Source organism: Rhinoderma darwinii, chromosome 12 (assembly GCF_050947455.1).
Source record: "Rhinoderma darwinii isolate aRhiDar2 chromosome 12, aRhiDar2.hap1, whole genome shotgun sequence".
Classification (NCBI taxonomy): Eukaryota; Metazoa; Chordata; class Amphibia; order Anura; family Rhinodermatidae; genus Rhinoderma; species Rhinoderma darwinii.
In genome coordinates, this window is record NC_134698.1 from 77,761,676 (window position 1) to 77,776,926 (window position 15,251).

General features: G+C 45.1%; 1 protein-coding gene across 1 annotated transcript; it reads right to left on the minus strand.

The window, feature by feature from the left end:
• Positions 1 to 1,829: 1,829 nt before the first annotated feature.
• PSMC6 (proteasome 26S subunit, ATPase 6) lies at positions 1,830 to 14,427 on the minus strand. Its single transcript, XM_075844179.1, has 14 exons — positions 14,269 to 14,427; positions 12,522 to 12,601; positions 11,644 to 11,683; positions 10,525 to 10,577; positions 8,736 to 8,803; positions 7,927 to 8,041; positions 7,744 to 7,831; positions 6,427 to 6,488; positions 6,135 to 6,258; positions 4,406 to 4,467; positions 4,173 to 4,293; positions 4,018 to 4,098; positions 3,454 to 3,525; positions 1,830 to 2,290 (listed from the first exon to the last, which is right to left on the minus strand). Exons 1-14 carry the CDS (start codon positions 14,393 to 14,395, stop codon positions 2,172 to 2,174), a joined length of 1,212 nt encoding a protein of 403 aa, XP_075700294.1. The 5' UTR covers positions 14,396 to 14,427; the 3' UTR covers positions 1,830 to 2,171.
• Positions 14,428 to 15,251: the final 824 nt, after the last annotated feature.

Here is a 15,251-nt window from a genome sequence, read left to right on the forward strand (position 1 = left end):
ATACGTGCTGCCCGTGGACTACAAATCCGGGCAAGCTCCACCGGCTTTGTAAATGGCAAAGCATGACGGGATTTGTAGTTCAGCTGTCAGCATCGACACTGGCTCAATGGCGCTGACAATCTAACGTTGACCATAGACATCAGATAATTAGCGACGGAATCCAACAATTGAAATTAAAATGCAGACTCATATAGGGAACATCGACACGAGCCAAATGGTAGCTAAACGTTTGAGAAACTTCTGACATGTCATAGTGACATGTTAGAAGTTTGGATTGGTGGGGGTCCGAGCGCTGAGACCCCCACCAATCACTAGAACGAAGCAGCCATGTGAGTGCTCAGCCGCTTCGTGCCTGTTCGGCTTTTTCCATAAAGCCGATGTATCAGAGTACGGGCTCATAGACTTAGTATTGAGACATGTATTTCCGGAAATATCCGAACAGACACGAAGCGACTGAGCGCTCACACGAGCACTTCTGCTGCTTCGTTCTAGAGATTGGCGGGGGTCTCAGTGCTCGGACCCCGACCAATCCAAACTTCTGACATGTCAGAAGTTTGTTCAACGTTAAGCTACACTTTAAAGTGATTCTATTTTTTCAGTAAATTTGGAGTGCTGCCTTGTATGTTCGAGTTTCTTACGCATTTTGGGACATTGGTCACATGTCCGGACAAGGATTTTGGACCCTGTACATCTGAAACTGTGCTACGCATTTTATATATATATATTATTTTTTTATTTTAAAAAGAAAGTTTACTACATAAAGTACATGTGTAGCGCTACGCTAGTCTACAGGTTTGACGCCTGTATTAACTGTACAAGCCACGCAGCAAAATACCACAGGCAATGACCAGCGCGCGCACACACACACACAAATATTATGGCAAGTGTTCGTATAATACCGTATTCCTCAGACCAAAATTCCCAGTACTGCATTTGACGACTCTCTCCAACTTCACCAAATAGAACAAATGAACATCCAGGGAAGGAATTACGGCATCTTATACATTCACTGATTCGCTGTGGAAGATGCGACCGCTTCATAATTAAGGGTTCATTCTTGCAACATTCAGTTGACTTTCTTCTCCACAATAGGAAATTCTTGACTTTTATGTTATAGGTTCCGAGAGTCCCAGATGTCATGTAAGACCCAGGCATTTCTTAGTCACAGTAAAGTCATGTTTGTGGCTAAAAGAACCCAAGCAGAGCCCAAGCCCCAGAAGAACTTCTCATCTCAGGCACATTCACAGGATACATCAAGAATGTCATCAGTGATCCCAACGGTCCATTCATTCTCTACCGGGCTGTTGCAGCCAACTCACAACTCCGAGGACGTGGGCTGGGGGAACCCCTAGTTGCCAGATAGGTGCAGTGGGCATTCAGACATTATGGCATATGGATGGGAATACCCCTTTAAAAAGGAGATGTGGGCATGGAGTTTTTTTTTATATTAATGACCTTTTCACAGGATAGGTCATCAATATATAATCATGGGGGTCCAATACCCAGACCCCACACCAGTTAACTGTTGCGGCTGCTAGATGTTACAGTGGTCCGTGCTGGGTTATTGCAGCTCTGCTCCTGTTCACTTGAACAGGAGCAGTACAGCCGCTATACAGTGTACAGTACACTTCTAGCACAGACCACTGTATATCAGGCAGCCAGAACAGCTGCCCCCCACACATCATATACTGATGACCTATCCCAGGGATAGGTCATCCGTATGAAAAATCACCCTGTGCCCGGACCACCCCGTTAAGATTTATTTACACAGAAACCCCTTTTATAGTTCGTTTAATGGTTGAGGCTTCCACCCCATTAAGGACGACATCTGATTTAAACATGGTTTATTTACCTTGGAAAGAAAAGGACAAAAATCAATAGATATAAAATATTTTACGAAACACATTAACTCTCTTAAAATCTGCTATGTTGTTTCTTTCTCTCCCAACGTTACCGCCGTGATCAGTCAGCAAGGATTTTCTTTGCGGCGCAAGAACTGCATCGAACATTGCGTTAGGACAGAACCCCCTTCGTGTAGCAGACTTCTTCCAGAAATTATCGAACTACTAAATTCTGACGATGTTGTATGTACTTTTAATAGACAACCATACCCTAGAGGAACAGGAGAACCTCTAACATAAGCCATAGATCACCCATGCAGTCTCTTTACATTAGACAGGCTTATAATCTAATTTGGACTCCAGCTTCTTGGAGTCTGCAACTTTCCGAACCGCTTTCATGAAATCCTCTTGGACGACAAAATCGTGATCTGCCCGAATGGCAAACATCCCTGTGATATAAAAAAAAAAAAAAACAGAACACGTGAAGCTCACCGATGAAAACGCAGTAATATGCAAAACCGTACAGCACCGGTACACCCAATGTGATCTTGTGTGTCCAAGTAAAATCTCCACATCACGATGGTTGGACTACTAGATGCAGCATGTCCTACTGACCCAGGACACTTAATTGGTCCTGTGGGTGCCAGACAAGCTAACTGGCCACGTGACCACCTCCCTGCTCTTTTACATTGGCGCTACAAGTCAGCGCACGTGCAGTTACAGGCAGCAGAATCTTCTGCATCTGCACATGGGATAAAAGCATTCAGCAAAGGAGAGGGAGGTGGTTGTGGCCAAATTAACTGACCCCTGCCATCTTCAAAGCTATGGCTGGGCTATCGTGCCATCCACTGTTTAATAAGCCGCTCCAGGGGGAGCAGAGGGCCCTGAAATGAAGCGACAGGGGTATTTACAGTCAGGGCATTTTCGATATTTCATTAGCCCTTTTGAGTTCATGTCCATCTTTTAACACAATTTTATTTTGAGGACCAAAATTCTATGTCATTTACTTTCATACTATATCTTAAGGGTGGGAGCACCAGATCCCCGACTTCCACTGATACCGTTAAGGCTACATGGTGACTTTGGCCGTGACACCGACCGCCCAGCCAAAGATCGATGTGTCGCCCTGTCAGCATCGCAGGTAATGATGAAAGTCTGTCACGGCTCCAGTGTCGCAGGAAAGCCAAACCCGAAGGACTTCTGGCCACTGTGGTGTTGCGGTTGCAAGGCGGCCACATTGACTGGCATCACCTGCGATGCCGGCAGGGCGACAGCGATGTTTGGCCGAGCGACCTGTGTCGAAGCCAAAGTCGCCGTGTAAGCCCTAGCCACAAAGGCAAGATTCAGACTTCCGGCAGCCACCACAAGAGGGAGAGAACGGAAGATGGGAGCTGTATAAAATAGTCTTGCGCCACCTAGTGGTCACAAAAGGCAGCCAGAACGGTCAAACTATAGCTATAAATGGAATTTATCACTCTATAAAATAAGATCTATAGATGTGGTATTTTCCTAAATATAGCGGAGCGGCGTTTATTTGTACTATAGATGTGGCAAACTAACATACGGCAAGAAAATGACAGTAATTAACCCCCGGCCTTCTGCAATTCCTTACCAGCTTCAGTGCAGACATTCCTCAAATCTGCTCCATTAAACCCATCTGAAAGCTTCACAATTGCTTCATAATCTAAAATGAATTACAAAATCAGTTATGCCGCATTACAATCATAAAGTCAATAAAATAAATTCACCTACATGATTGGAGGAAATCGAAAAAAATAAACACATTTACTCAAAACACTTGTAAACGTAAACTGAAAAAAAAAAAATGTTGACACGTCAGAAGTTTTGATCGGTAAGGGTCCGAGCACCGAGACCCCCACTTATAACTTTTGCCGCTTCGTTTTAGTGATCGGGTGAGCGCTGTGCCTCTTAGTTTGATCGGATATCCTTGGAGCAGTGTACAGGTTAAACAGAAGTCTGAGTTTGTACACCGCCCGCTCGCCTTACGGAGGGGAAAGACGATCAGACACAAAGCCACACAGTGCTCACCCGATCGCTTCGCGATCAGTGCTCGGACACCCACCGATCAAAACATCTGACATGTCACAAGTGTTTTCACAGTATAGTTACCCTTTTAGAGGATGCTGCGGGTAACCTAGTAGAAAGTTGCATTTACCTATTTCACCGTGTTTAGTAATGGGGCCTGCATGAATCTTCATAATATCTAGCCTGGCTTGCTCATTGGGCAGTTCAATATCTGAAAAAGAGAAATAATATATTAAATAATTGGCCACAGAAGGAAACCACACAGGAGGAAGAAAAATGACTTACGAATTTTACGATCAAGTCTACCCGGGCGTAACAATGCCGGGTCCAATGTGTCTGGTCTGTTCGTGGCCATGATCATTTTCACTCTGTGCAGAGTATCAAACCCGTCCATTTGATTCAACAACTGCAAAAATAAAATGTGTATATGAAACACACCGCGGACCAGAGTAACCCCCTCCCCCCACCCAAGAAGAGTTCAATGGCGTCAGGCCACCCAATATTAGAATGACATGTACCTCCATTAGAGTTCTCTGAATCTCACGGTCAGCAGAAGTTCCCTCAGAAAACCGCCGACCACCTAGAGATCGCACCGAAACAAGATATTATGACGTGTGTTGACTGGGAGTTTCATGGGACAATAAATATTGCATAAATAAGGGGAGCATGCCTTTAAGTACGTGTAACTACTAGGGTTGCACATTGCATAGAAATAAAATCTATACTATTTAGATGCCGTGCACCCTCAAACAGTTTGATACCGCTAATTCATGTATTTCATTACAAAGCTGTGCGGCCGCGCAGCTTAGTATTGTAACACATGAATGTAGTCAGAGTGCGGCTGTGTAATTCAGCCATTGTCCCGCTCCTGACAAATCTGCGCGTGGCGTCAGCGTGAGGTGATGCGGCCGGCACTGCACTAATGAGCGCCTGAACTGAAGACAAAACACCCCCATGTTCTGTCTGACCTCTCCGCTGCTATTACCTTGAATGCTGCGCTTAAAGCGGACCTCAACATTCAAGGGGAAAATGAGAAGGGGGAATCCCTGTGACGCGATCGAGGGACATACCATATATGGGCAGACAGCCCAGGGTCCATTGAAAGACCCCAGGGTTTTCTGACCATATTTCCTGTTAGGACATACCTAAGTATGCCCTGTGTATTATCAGTCTATAGCTATACATTGTTCAAAAATAAAAGTAAAAAAAACAATTTACAATAAACATTAAAATAAGTCTCAATACATAAGATATACACACATTCGGTATCGTCGCCACTGTGATAACAAATTGAAAGCGTCATTTATGATATTTACACTGTTAAAAAAAAATTATAAAAACTGCTCTTTCACTTATTAATATGAGGCACGTGATGAATTTTGAACCTCCATGTGCCTCACATTATTCGTAATTAACCCCATCATGTCTCACACTAACCCAATGTTGTCCATTATGACTGAGGAACATGATGGGGTTATTTACTAATAATGTGAGTCACATGGAGGTTCAAAATTCATCACGTGCCTCATCAGAAAATGGCATTTTGTTATTAATATTGTTGGCAAAGTATCGAGTATCGAAATACTACACGAAGTATCTGTATCGAAGTCCAAATTCTGGTATCGTGACAACCCTAGTAACAAACAAACAAAAGCTGCCTAAACTGTCTCAACCAATCATGGTGTGAACAGTGCTCGAGGTATGGGGGAGGGGGGGGGGGGTTTTACTGCATTTGAAAAACATGGTTGATTTCTTCTAAAAACAGCGCCACACCTGTCCACAGGTTGTGTGTGGTATTGCAGCTCAGCCCTATTCACTTCAGTAGAGCTGCAATTCCAGACAACCCATACACATGTGAGGCGCAGTTCTGGAAGAAAGCAGCCATGTTTTTCTAATCGTGGACAACCTCTAGGGTGCGGTCACAAATTTCGTCTGAATTGCACTTGCAGAAATCCATGCACGTGCTGCAGAGACAACCACATTCAGATGAATGGAACAGATTTTCAATGGCAGAAATTTATGCAACAAAATCTGCTGCGTGTGACTGCTCCCTTAAAGCCGCCTGATCAGGACAACCCCTTTCCATATGCCGTATTAGAGCATACGGACATCAGAGGAGGGGGCGCCCACTAAACAAAACAGCTCCCAGTAACAAACAAACTAAAATAAATGCAGGGGGAAAAAAAAAAAAAAAAAGTTTCCATAATTAAAAGTGTCATACAGCCGAACAGCACGCAGATTTCTTACCTATAGCATCAATTTCATCCATGAAGATAATACACGGCTGGTGGTCCCTGGCAAAGTTGAACATTTCCCTAATGAGTCGGGCACTTTCTCCAATGTATTTATCTACAATAGAACTAGACACAACCTAAAGGGAAAAAACAAACAAACACTCACCATTGTATTTAGTCACCTTAGCAGTAGTTCTACCATCAGATAGGAAGGAGATTAATGTCAGGTTCAGATGAATGAGCAGATATAGTAATGTAATTCACCAAGAAAAACACAAGACATGATGATTATTATTATTATGTACCTTCAAGAAATTGCAATCCAGCTGACTAGCCACAGCTCGAGCCAGGAGCGTTTTTCCCGTACCTAGGAAGCAATAAAAGACCGCGATATTACAGAAACCATCAAGACCAAAGCAAAATCAGAAATACCAGCAGATTATACGAGTCCGAACAATCCTTATTAGAATATAGTTACATGATAAAACCCTGTCTGCCTGCCTGAATCATGGAGTTTAAAGGGGTTGTCCACTACTGGATAACTGATGACCTATCCACCGGTGCCCGCAGGCCACTGGAGCATCTTATCGCTGCGGGATCCGGGTGTCAGACCCACGCCGATGATATACGGATGACCGGTGGATAGTTAATGTTGTTTGGTAGTGGACAAACCCTTTAATAGGAGTTGTATAAATCTATATGCAGTAAAATCCCCCTAGTGGTGGCGCAGGCAGCCGGAATTATATAATTTGTAGTTGTTGTCTCAGAGACAATTCTTTTCATATTGGATCCTCTGTAGCGATCAGCGGTTTACTGCAGATCTTGTTCGAGGAAGCCATGGCCAAACATGTCCTCTGCAGCGGCCGCAACAGGGGAGATGTAATGTTAACATCACAGTCATCGAGACGGCTGGCGTCCTCCAGAGCAAGAGCCGCTTTTAGGGTATATTCACACACGGAGAATACACTGCGTAAAAGCACACAGCGTATCCACCCTGGTCAATGCAAGGAATTTCGGCCGAAAAACCGCACCACATCATCGTGACGTTTTTTGGCCGGAATGTCTGCTGTGGAAAACTGCATGTAGAGAAAAAAAAAAAGGGTAATTTTTTTTTTAAGTTGCGATTTTTTGCAGCGGAAACCACAGTTTTTCGGCTAGAAAACATGCAACTTTGCTATTTGTTGCGGGTTTTACCTCCCTATTGAATTCAATAGGAAAAACCAACAACATAGAAGTAGTGATTACGCAAATACAATGGACATGCTGCAGATTAAAAATAACGCACTGCAGATTAATTTTTCTGAGCCGATTTTTACGCAGCATGTGGATGAGATTTGTTCAAATCTCATCTACTCTGCTGCTACCCTATTATGCTGCAGATTTTCCACAGCAAAATCCATTGCGGATAATCTGCAGTATTTACTTTACGTGTGAACCCAGCCTTACGGATTGGTTTATGAGAAACTGATCTCAGCAGATGGAAATGGCAAAGCCTTTCCAAATAACCACTAATGAGTGACTTCAGTTATCAGCATTTATGAACAGACTTTCCTGTTCTGCTATTCCCCAATATATTAGCAACAGTCCTAAAAATCAACCTATGACATTAAATTTAGACAAACCTGGGGGGCCATAGAGCAGGCAGCCTTTCGGAGGGATTATTCCTACACGCTGGAACAGCTCTGGATTAGTGAGCGGGAGCTCAATGACCTGGTCAAAGTAAGAATTCAGGAAAATATATATACAGTTTTCTGAGCGCAACGGCCACTATTCATTTATAGTAATGTAAAATAATCTATACACACCTCCCTGAGCTCTCTGATCTGCTCGGAAAGACCTCCGATTTCAGAATAGGACACATTTCCAGGGTCCTCATGAGACATATTATACACAAGGGGATCCACCTCTCGTGGCAAATAACTAGAGACGGGTCACAACGGGAAGAATAAGTAGAAAAAGCAACATTACAATCCTTGTAATACAGGAGAGACAATGGGGGGGGGGCACTTTGGGCAACCTCTAAGTAGGTCCCGCAGGAAGAGGGGTCCCCACTGCTCAACTGTTATTGCATAGGAAGAGATCACATAAGACTAGTGGACTGTTCAATGCAAACATTGGTGCGGTCCTCAAACCTTTTGCAGTACTACCGTGTGACTAATGGAGATGGGACCCCCAATTAGCTCCTTAAAGGGGTTATCCAGTCGCTAAAAATTGAAGGCCTATCTTCAGGATAGGCCATCAGTAACTGATGGGTCAGGGTCTGACTCCCGGGACCCCCACCGATCAGCTGTTTTGAAGGGGGCTCACTGTGAATCGTCGACACAGATGTAGCGGTGATTCACAGGTATTGCATTATTTTCTCCCTTTGAAGTGAATGGGAGAAAAGGCTTCAATACCTGTGAATCGCCGCTAATCCGTGTCGATCATTCACATGAGCAAGAAGAAATGAAGGGGAAGCAACGCTGCACCCCCTTCAACGTAGCTGATCGTCAAGGGTCCCGGGAGTCGAACCCCGACCCATCAGCGGTTGATGGCCTTTCCTGAGGATAGGCCATCAATTTTTAGCGACTGGATGACCCCTTTAAGGATACAAAGCACGGGTTTTAAAGCTTACCGCATAATAGTGAGCGTTGTCATGTCTAAAGCTACTCTCGTTCCTGGCTTCAGTTTGCTTTTGTCCAGCTGCATTAAAAGAAAAAAAAACACAATGTTAGATCCCGAGGGTTACAGGATCTTTAGGAAACATTTACAAAACAGGAACTGAACAGAGAAACCGTATTAGACTGGAGCTCCAGTGCCACATTTGGTCGCTGCCAAGTCACAGTAAATTGCAGCATTACCATAACGCAATCTCAATGCATGACCCCAAATGACCCTAGAGCAGAGAATGCAGGATCTCGTAAGAGAAGGCTCATCGTAGGTCAGTAAATCATCAGAGCCAGTCATGCGCAGTCGTCCTGTTCATCCGAATTGGGAAAAAAATATCAGGCTTTGTTCACATCTGCATCGGGACGGTGTTCATGGGTTCAGTCGGACCTTTCAGTCAGGGGAGCCCATGAACGGAATCCAAACGGAAACCATAAGTTTGTTTGTCACCGTTGTGTAAGGGTTCCGTTGTTTTGACGGAATGAATAGCGCAGCCGATAACTGTATTGATGCCGTCAAAATGACCGAACGCTTACACAATAGTGACAAACAGAAGCCATTTGCATCGGATCAGTCCCCAGACGAAACCCACGAACGGAGTCATAAGACCGATGTGAACGCAGCCTTAGGCCCGGGCTACACAGACTTTTTGTAGCGCTACTGATGGATTTTAACTCTTGAGCTACAGCTGCAGTCCAAATGAACACATTGAGTTGCATGCAATCTTGTGGACTGCAGCTGTCACTCGAGAGTTAAAAATCAATCAGTAGCGCTACATAAAGTCTTATGGCCCGTTTACACGTGGTAGTGGTCGGGGAAACGAGAATTCATATGAAGGCTGGCTCCTGACCATTGCCCTGCGTGAACAGGGCAACAATCAGCCGATGAACAAGCTCGTTTATGCAGCAAGAAACATTATAGTTATCGGCAGGGAGACGCGCTGCCGACACGATGGGGACGAACGATCGCAGTCATGATCGCTCGTCCCCATACATTACTGATCATAGCTCCTTGTGAAAAAAGCAAACGAGCACCGATCAACAAGCTGTCTCTTTGATTGGTGCGCCATGTCACAGGCCATGTAATAGGACCTTTCGTGTAGCCCTGGCTTTAGCTTTCAGAGTTGAATCAGCTTCAGGCTACTGACAGTGGGATGGCCGTGCATGTCAAGCCTAGACGAAAAGAGGGGTCGGGGAGGAAGCACTGCGCGCACGCACGGCCACCATGATCTTCACTTCGGTTGGCCATGTCAATTAGGGCCTGTTCACATCACCGTTCACTTTCCGTTCCGCGGTTCCGTCGGAGGTTTCTGATCTCAAATGGTGACAGAAACATCGCTAATGATTTCCGTTCGTCACCATTCCGGCAGGTTTCCAGTTTTCTGCCGGAATCAATCGCCCGACGGAAACCTGCCGGAATGGTGACGAACGGAAATCATTAGCGATGTTTCTGTCACCATTGAGATCAATGGTGACTGAAACGGAAGCTGTGGTTACACTTCCACTTTCCGTTACGGGGTTAACCCGACGGAAACCTCCGACAGAACCCCGGAACGGAAAGCGAACGGTGATGTGAACAGGCCCATAGCAACAAAAAAATACAAGGGACTTCAACCCAGACCAGGGAAGAGGATTCACAGAGACGGCAGCATTTACAAGAACAGGTCGTAATAGATGAGATGTGTAACCTCTGAGGCAGAACCAAAAAGAAATAAGAAAGAATATCCCTCCCCCAGACAGACAGAAGTACAGACTTACCTGCCGACGACACCCAACGACATATCTTGGCCCGTTTGTAGCTTTAACAATGACTGTAAGCAGATAATAAACGTTAAATCAAAGGCGGGAAATGGTTTAAAGATCACGCAAAAAAAACACGTAATGGCCGAATACTAGTAAATGTAAAGTGAATAGGCACATTTCCTAACTTATTAACAGCATCTGCCACCATGTCCGTTGTCACTTTGGTAATGGCTTATTAACGAACGAAAAACTAATACAGTCCGTTGCAGTGTGGAGAGGGGGGGGGGGGGCATATTTTTCCTAACACGAAAAACTTCTGACATATTAAACTAAAACCAGATACAACTATAGACCGGCCCTACAGAAAGATTTACCCTTCTCAGCGTTCATGAAAAGACATTCGTTAAAATGATGGTTCGGCCAATAATATTGTATATTTTTCGCACCTTATCTATCCCCCTCCCGCCGCCTTCTCTTCCGAGGTTACAGAGGGAGATATTGGTGTTTATGTGGAGGAGGATTCGCACGTCTCCTATGATCAGACCCTGGCGTTTTGGTGGGATGGGAGTTCCGGAATTTTCACAAATATTACACATCCACTATCTTGGATCAACTTAAGTTTTGGGTCTAGAACGGCGTGTGGCGACTCTCATATCTGAAAGGTGTCGCCCGGCACGGCAAGCTCTATCGTTTCACACCAACAAACTTCCTAGGGCCAGAGGTATCTCCCTATTCTACAACTTGTTCACAGCTTATGCACCTACTAGTAAGCGATCGTATATGTGTGAACGGGATGTGGATCTGGGCCTGTCTTTTCAGACGTGGCCGGTGTTGGGCCGGGTTGATGGCGTCTGAAGGTGCATTCTGGAGTCGTGAATATTTAGTATTTTGTGCGAGTCCTTTATATGGCGTGATTCACACCTATGTCATTAATACTTTAGGAGCGTCTTTTATACAATTGACCTGGTCATTTCTAAGACCTTGATCAGGTGTGTTGAATTCCCCGGTACTTTGATTATTTTATGTTCATTTCTCGGTGGATCTCATGTTGGGGTTCCACTAAATGTTGTAATTTTCTAAAATGCTTAATAAAATGTATTGGTACAAAAAAAAAAAAAAAAAAATACGACTTACATTTTTCCTCTGTCAGCTGCTTAAGAACTTCCCCAACAATCTGAAAAAAAAGAGAAAAAAAAAACAGCGCATTATATCACACAGGAATCAGAGGGGAAAAACAAACAAGATCATCTCATCAGGCCAACGCCAAACGTTGTGACGCCAATAAACGAGCGTTGACTCGTTCATCGGCTGATTGTTGCCGTTTACACAGGGTAATGTTCAGGAACGAGCGTTTATATGAACGCTTTTTCATTGGCCGATGTAAAAGGGCCTTAAGCGGAGTACCAACTGCAAACTGCAGGATCAGACTACCAAGGGCTTGTTTGAAGTCTAACCATGGAGAAGCAGAAGTCTGCATAGGAGCTGTATACACAAAAAAAAAAAAAAAGTTTTTTTTTTTTTTTTTTTTAGGACTATTTTCAAAGTTCCTCCATATTCTATTTAGATGCATTGGGGAACTAAAAAAAAAAAAGAAAAAAACGAAAAAAACGAAAAAAAAAAAAAAAAAAAAGGGAGAATTGATACCCCCTCCCCCTCTTAATGGGGAACGCAGGGGATCAGTATTTAGCAGTGGGGCTCGTGATTCATATCCAACCAAGAGCAGCATCTTCATGGGGTCCGCATGTTCTTCTTTGTATGTTATCCCGTACGTGTGTGGGTTTCCTCCATAATCCCTCAGATAGGGAGATTTGATTGTGAGCGTATCAGGGACAAGGACTAATGTGATGGGACTACTTTCTGTGTACAGCCCTGCAGAACATGTTGGTGCTATATAGTAATGGGAAGCAGCAGCTGCAGAAATGTTCAACTTTAGTCACCAAATTCTTATTTCCAATAGACATAAAACATTCGCAGGAACGGCCGTCACGTCATATACGGTGGAAAGTCCTTACCTGCCCCACACTCTGCAGAGCCTTGAGGTCATTTTCGGATTTCTCATACTGCTTAGTAAGTTCCTTCAATTGCTCCCTTACTGAAAATGAATGAAAAAAAATAATGAGTCACTTTACAGGGTAGGAGGATATAAAATGTGATGACTTAAGTATTGTGTTAATGCCGTCGCTTTATGTAGTGGGGGAGGGGATAACTGAATAAAACAGGACAGCGGGGGAAGTATTCGGGTGGGGGGGGGTGTATAGATCGGTTTCTCCGCATGGCTTTCTGGATGTTTTAGGAGTCTTGACATTCACAGACGAGACGGAGCATCGGCCAGTATTCTTCCATCAATGGTTTATCCTTACGACAGCTCATCATTGTATGATTGGTGGGGTCTGAGCTCAGTGATCGAAGCCGATCAGCAGAACATAGGACATGAGCTGGAGAACCAGCCAGAGGAGTGTACGGATGTGTTGCTGCACATGGTATACAGCAGGGGGCGCAGTACGGGGATCACCTTCCTGTGGCTGATCGAGGTGAAGTACAGGCCATTGATCCTAAGGCCCTGTTCACATGGAGTTTTTTTACGCAGAAACTGCGCCGCAAAAATAGTCAAAAACTGCCCGAAAATGCCTCCCATTGATTTCAATGAGAGGCGGGGGCGGTTTTCTCCCACGAGCGGTAAAACCGCCTCGCGGGAGAAAGAAGGGACATTCCCTATCTCCAGGCGTTTACACCTCTGACCTCCCACTGACTTCAATGGGAAGCAGAGAAAGTATATTTCACAGAGTTTTATTCCCGCGGCGTCAATGGCCACGGGCGAAAAACGGCCTCAAACTTCCAAACAGAATTTTAAGGCAGAAATTCCGCCTGCAAAACAACTGTGAACACAGCCTAATAGTCCTGAAAAACTGAAGCGGCCAGTGATTCCCATAATCACCTACTAGACTGGAATTGTTATCCATGCGATTGTCTAATACATGTCAGAGGGAATGAGTCACCATACAGAGCCTATAATGATGGGAAGATACTCCAAAGAGTTAAGTGACTGAATCCGCACCCACAAAGCAGCCCCCCCCCCCATATATACACCAGGAAGCCCGAGGACCCCGAAACACAAGAGTCATACACCCAAGGACAGGCCGATCTGACAGTAAAGGGTCGGACAGACCGTGTGAAAAAGAGGCCACAAAAAGTGTAATCATTGTACAGAGAAGTTCTGCCAATATCTGATACTTTGTGTTTAAATTCACCATTTTTCGCATCTTCATTTGCTGTCAGTGAATGGAAACGTTTGAATGAGGATGAACTTTAGTCCTAACTCAATCCTGCTCAGCAAGCAGAGATTTTGAAAATAATTATAATAGGGGGACGTGCGTATTACTTAGAGGGGGATGTGTCGATTATATAGGGGGGACGTGTATAATATATAGGGGGACGTGTATGGGGTGATGAGGGGACAGCTGACATCTTGAGCTCCGGGCCCGGTCTTGTTAGTAGCCGCCGGCCGCTGTCCTCCGATTTCCGCAGGAATGAAGCCGGTTTCCGTGTTGTGCAGACAGGTCCCCGCCGTGTGGAGCTCCGGAGAATGAGGTGAACGCCGCTGACCGCTCCAGAGGCCTAACTAATCCCCGGACCCGGGCGCTGTAGGCCGGCATGACAAAGCGTCTATGAGGCCGGGGATGTCTGGAGCGATGACCCGGCTCCCCAGCAGCTCCAGACCGCGCCGGCCGGATCTCCCAGGTCTCACTCCCCGCCACTCACACTCCTTGAGGCGCCCGTCAATCTCCTTGTGCTCCAGCAGCTTCTTTCTGTAGTCCTGCAGCGCCTTCTCCCGCGGGTCCGCCATGATGAGAAGCCGCTGCTCATAGGGAATGCCGGGAAGGGCCATGGCCGCTGGGGGAGGAGGACTGAGAGGAAAACGAGAGGCCACACCCCCTGACAGCAACGTCCAGAGCGGCGCAGTGCAGCTGAAAAGGAAACATAATATCACAGCGCCCTCTCTGGTAAGCTTTGGTATTGCACCTGGGAACTTTTGAAGTCAAAATTTCATCTCAAACATTTATCACTCAGCCACTGGACAGGTGACAACTGTTAGATGAGCGGGGTCTGATCGCTGGAACCGCCACCGATCAGAAGAATTTATATCGATGGCCTATTCATAGAAAGTCTGATGCCTCTTGATTATCAGAAAGAAGAGTTTACAGCCTATTCAATGTGTATCCAGGCACTGCAATGCATTCATGTACGAATGTGGATTCATATGGGGATTCAGCTGCATATGTGAATGAGCCGCAGAGAACGCCATGGCTCCTTCTTTCCTCTGATCTGCACGGGTCATGGGGGGTCGGACCCCCCACCGATCGCTCCATAATGGTAATCCTAAGGATGGGTCATCAATGTATACTCTCGGAAAACTCCTTTGATAGAATTCCATGTAAGTACACCAAATCAAAGATGAGCATTAAAGTATTATAAAGTAATTGTTATAGGACAAAATTTCAATTTTTAATTTTTGCCTAGAGTGACACTTGAAGGAGGCCCCACACTGCCCCAGATCTGTTCTTGATGCATCTCAGGGTTGTCACCAGGCTGGTAAACCCCTGGACCAGCCTAAATAAACGTTCGAAGAACGCTGCCGATATAAATGCTCGCAGAACGCTGCCGGTGAAATTTTTTACAATTATTTTGCATAATAAGATGTCCGGGCCCTTGGAACGTTAGCAGCATCAGGTCAAGCATGGGAT

Coding starts and splice junctions, on each gene's coding strand:
- PSMC6 (XM_075844179.1), bottom strand. CDS start 14,395: ATGGCCCTTCCCGGCATTCCCTATGAGCAGCGGCTTCTCATCATGGCG. Junction 3,526..4,017: donor TACTAAACACGGTGAAATAG/GTAAATGCAACT, acceptor AATTCATTTTAG/ATTATGAAGCAATTGTGAAG. Junction 2,291..3,453: donor GAATGTCTGCACTGAAGCTG/GTAAGGAATTGC, acceptor TTTATATCACAG/GGATGTTTGCCATTCGGGCA.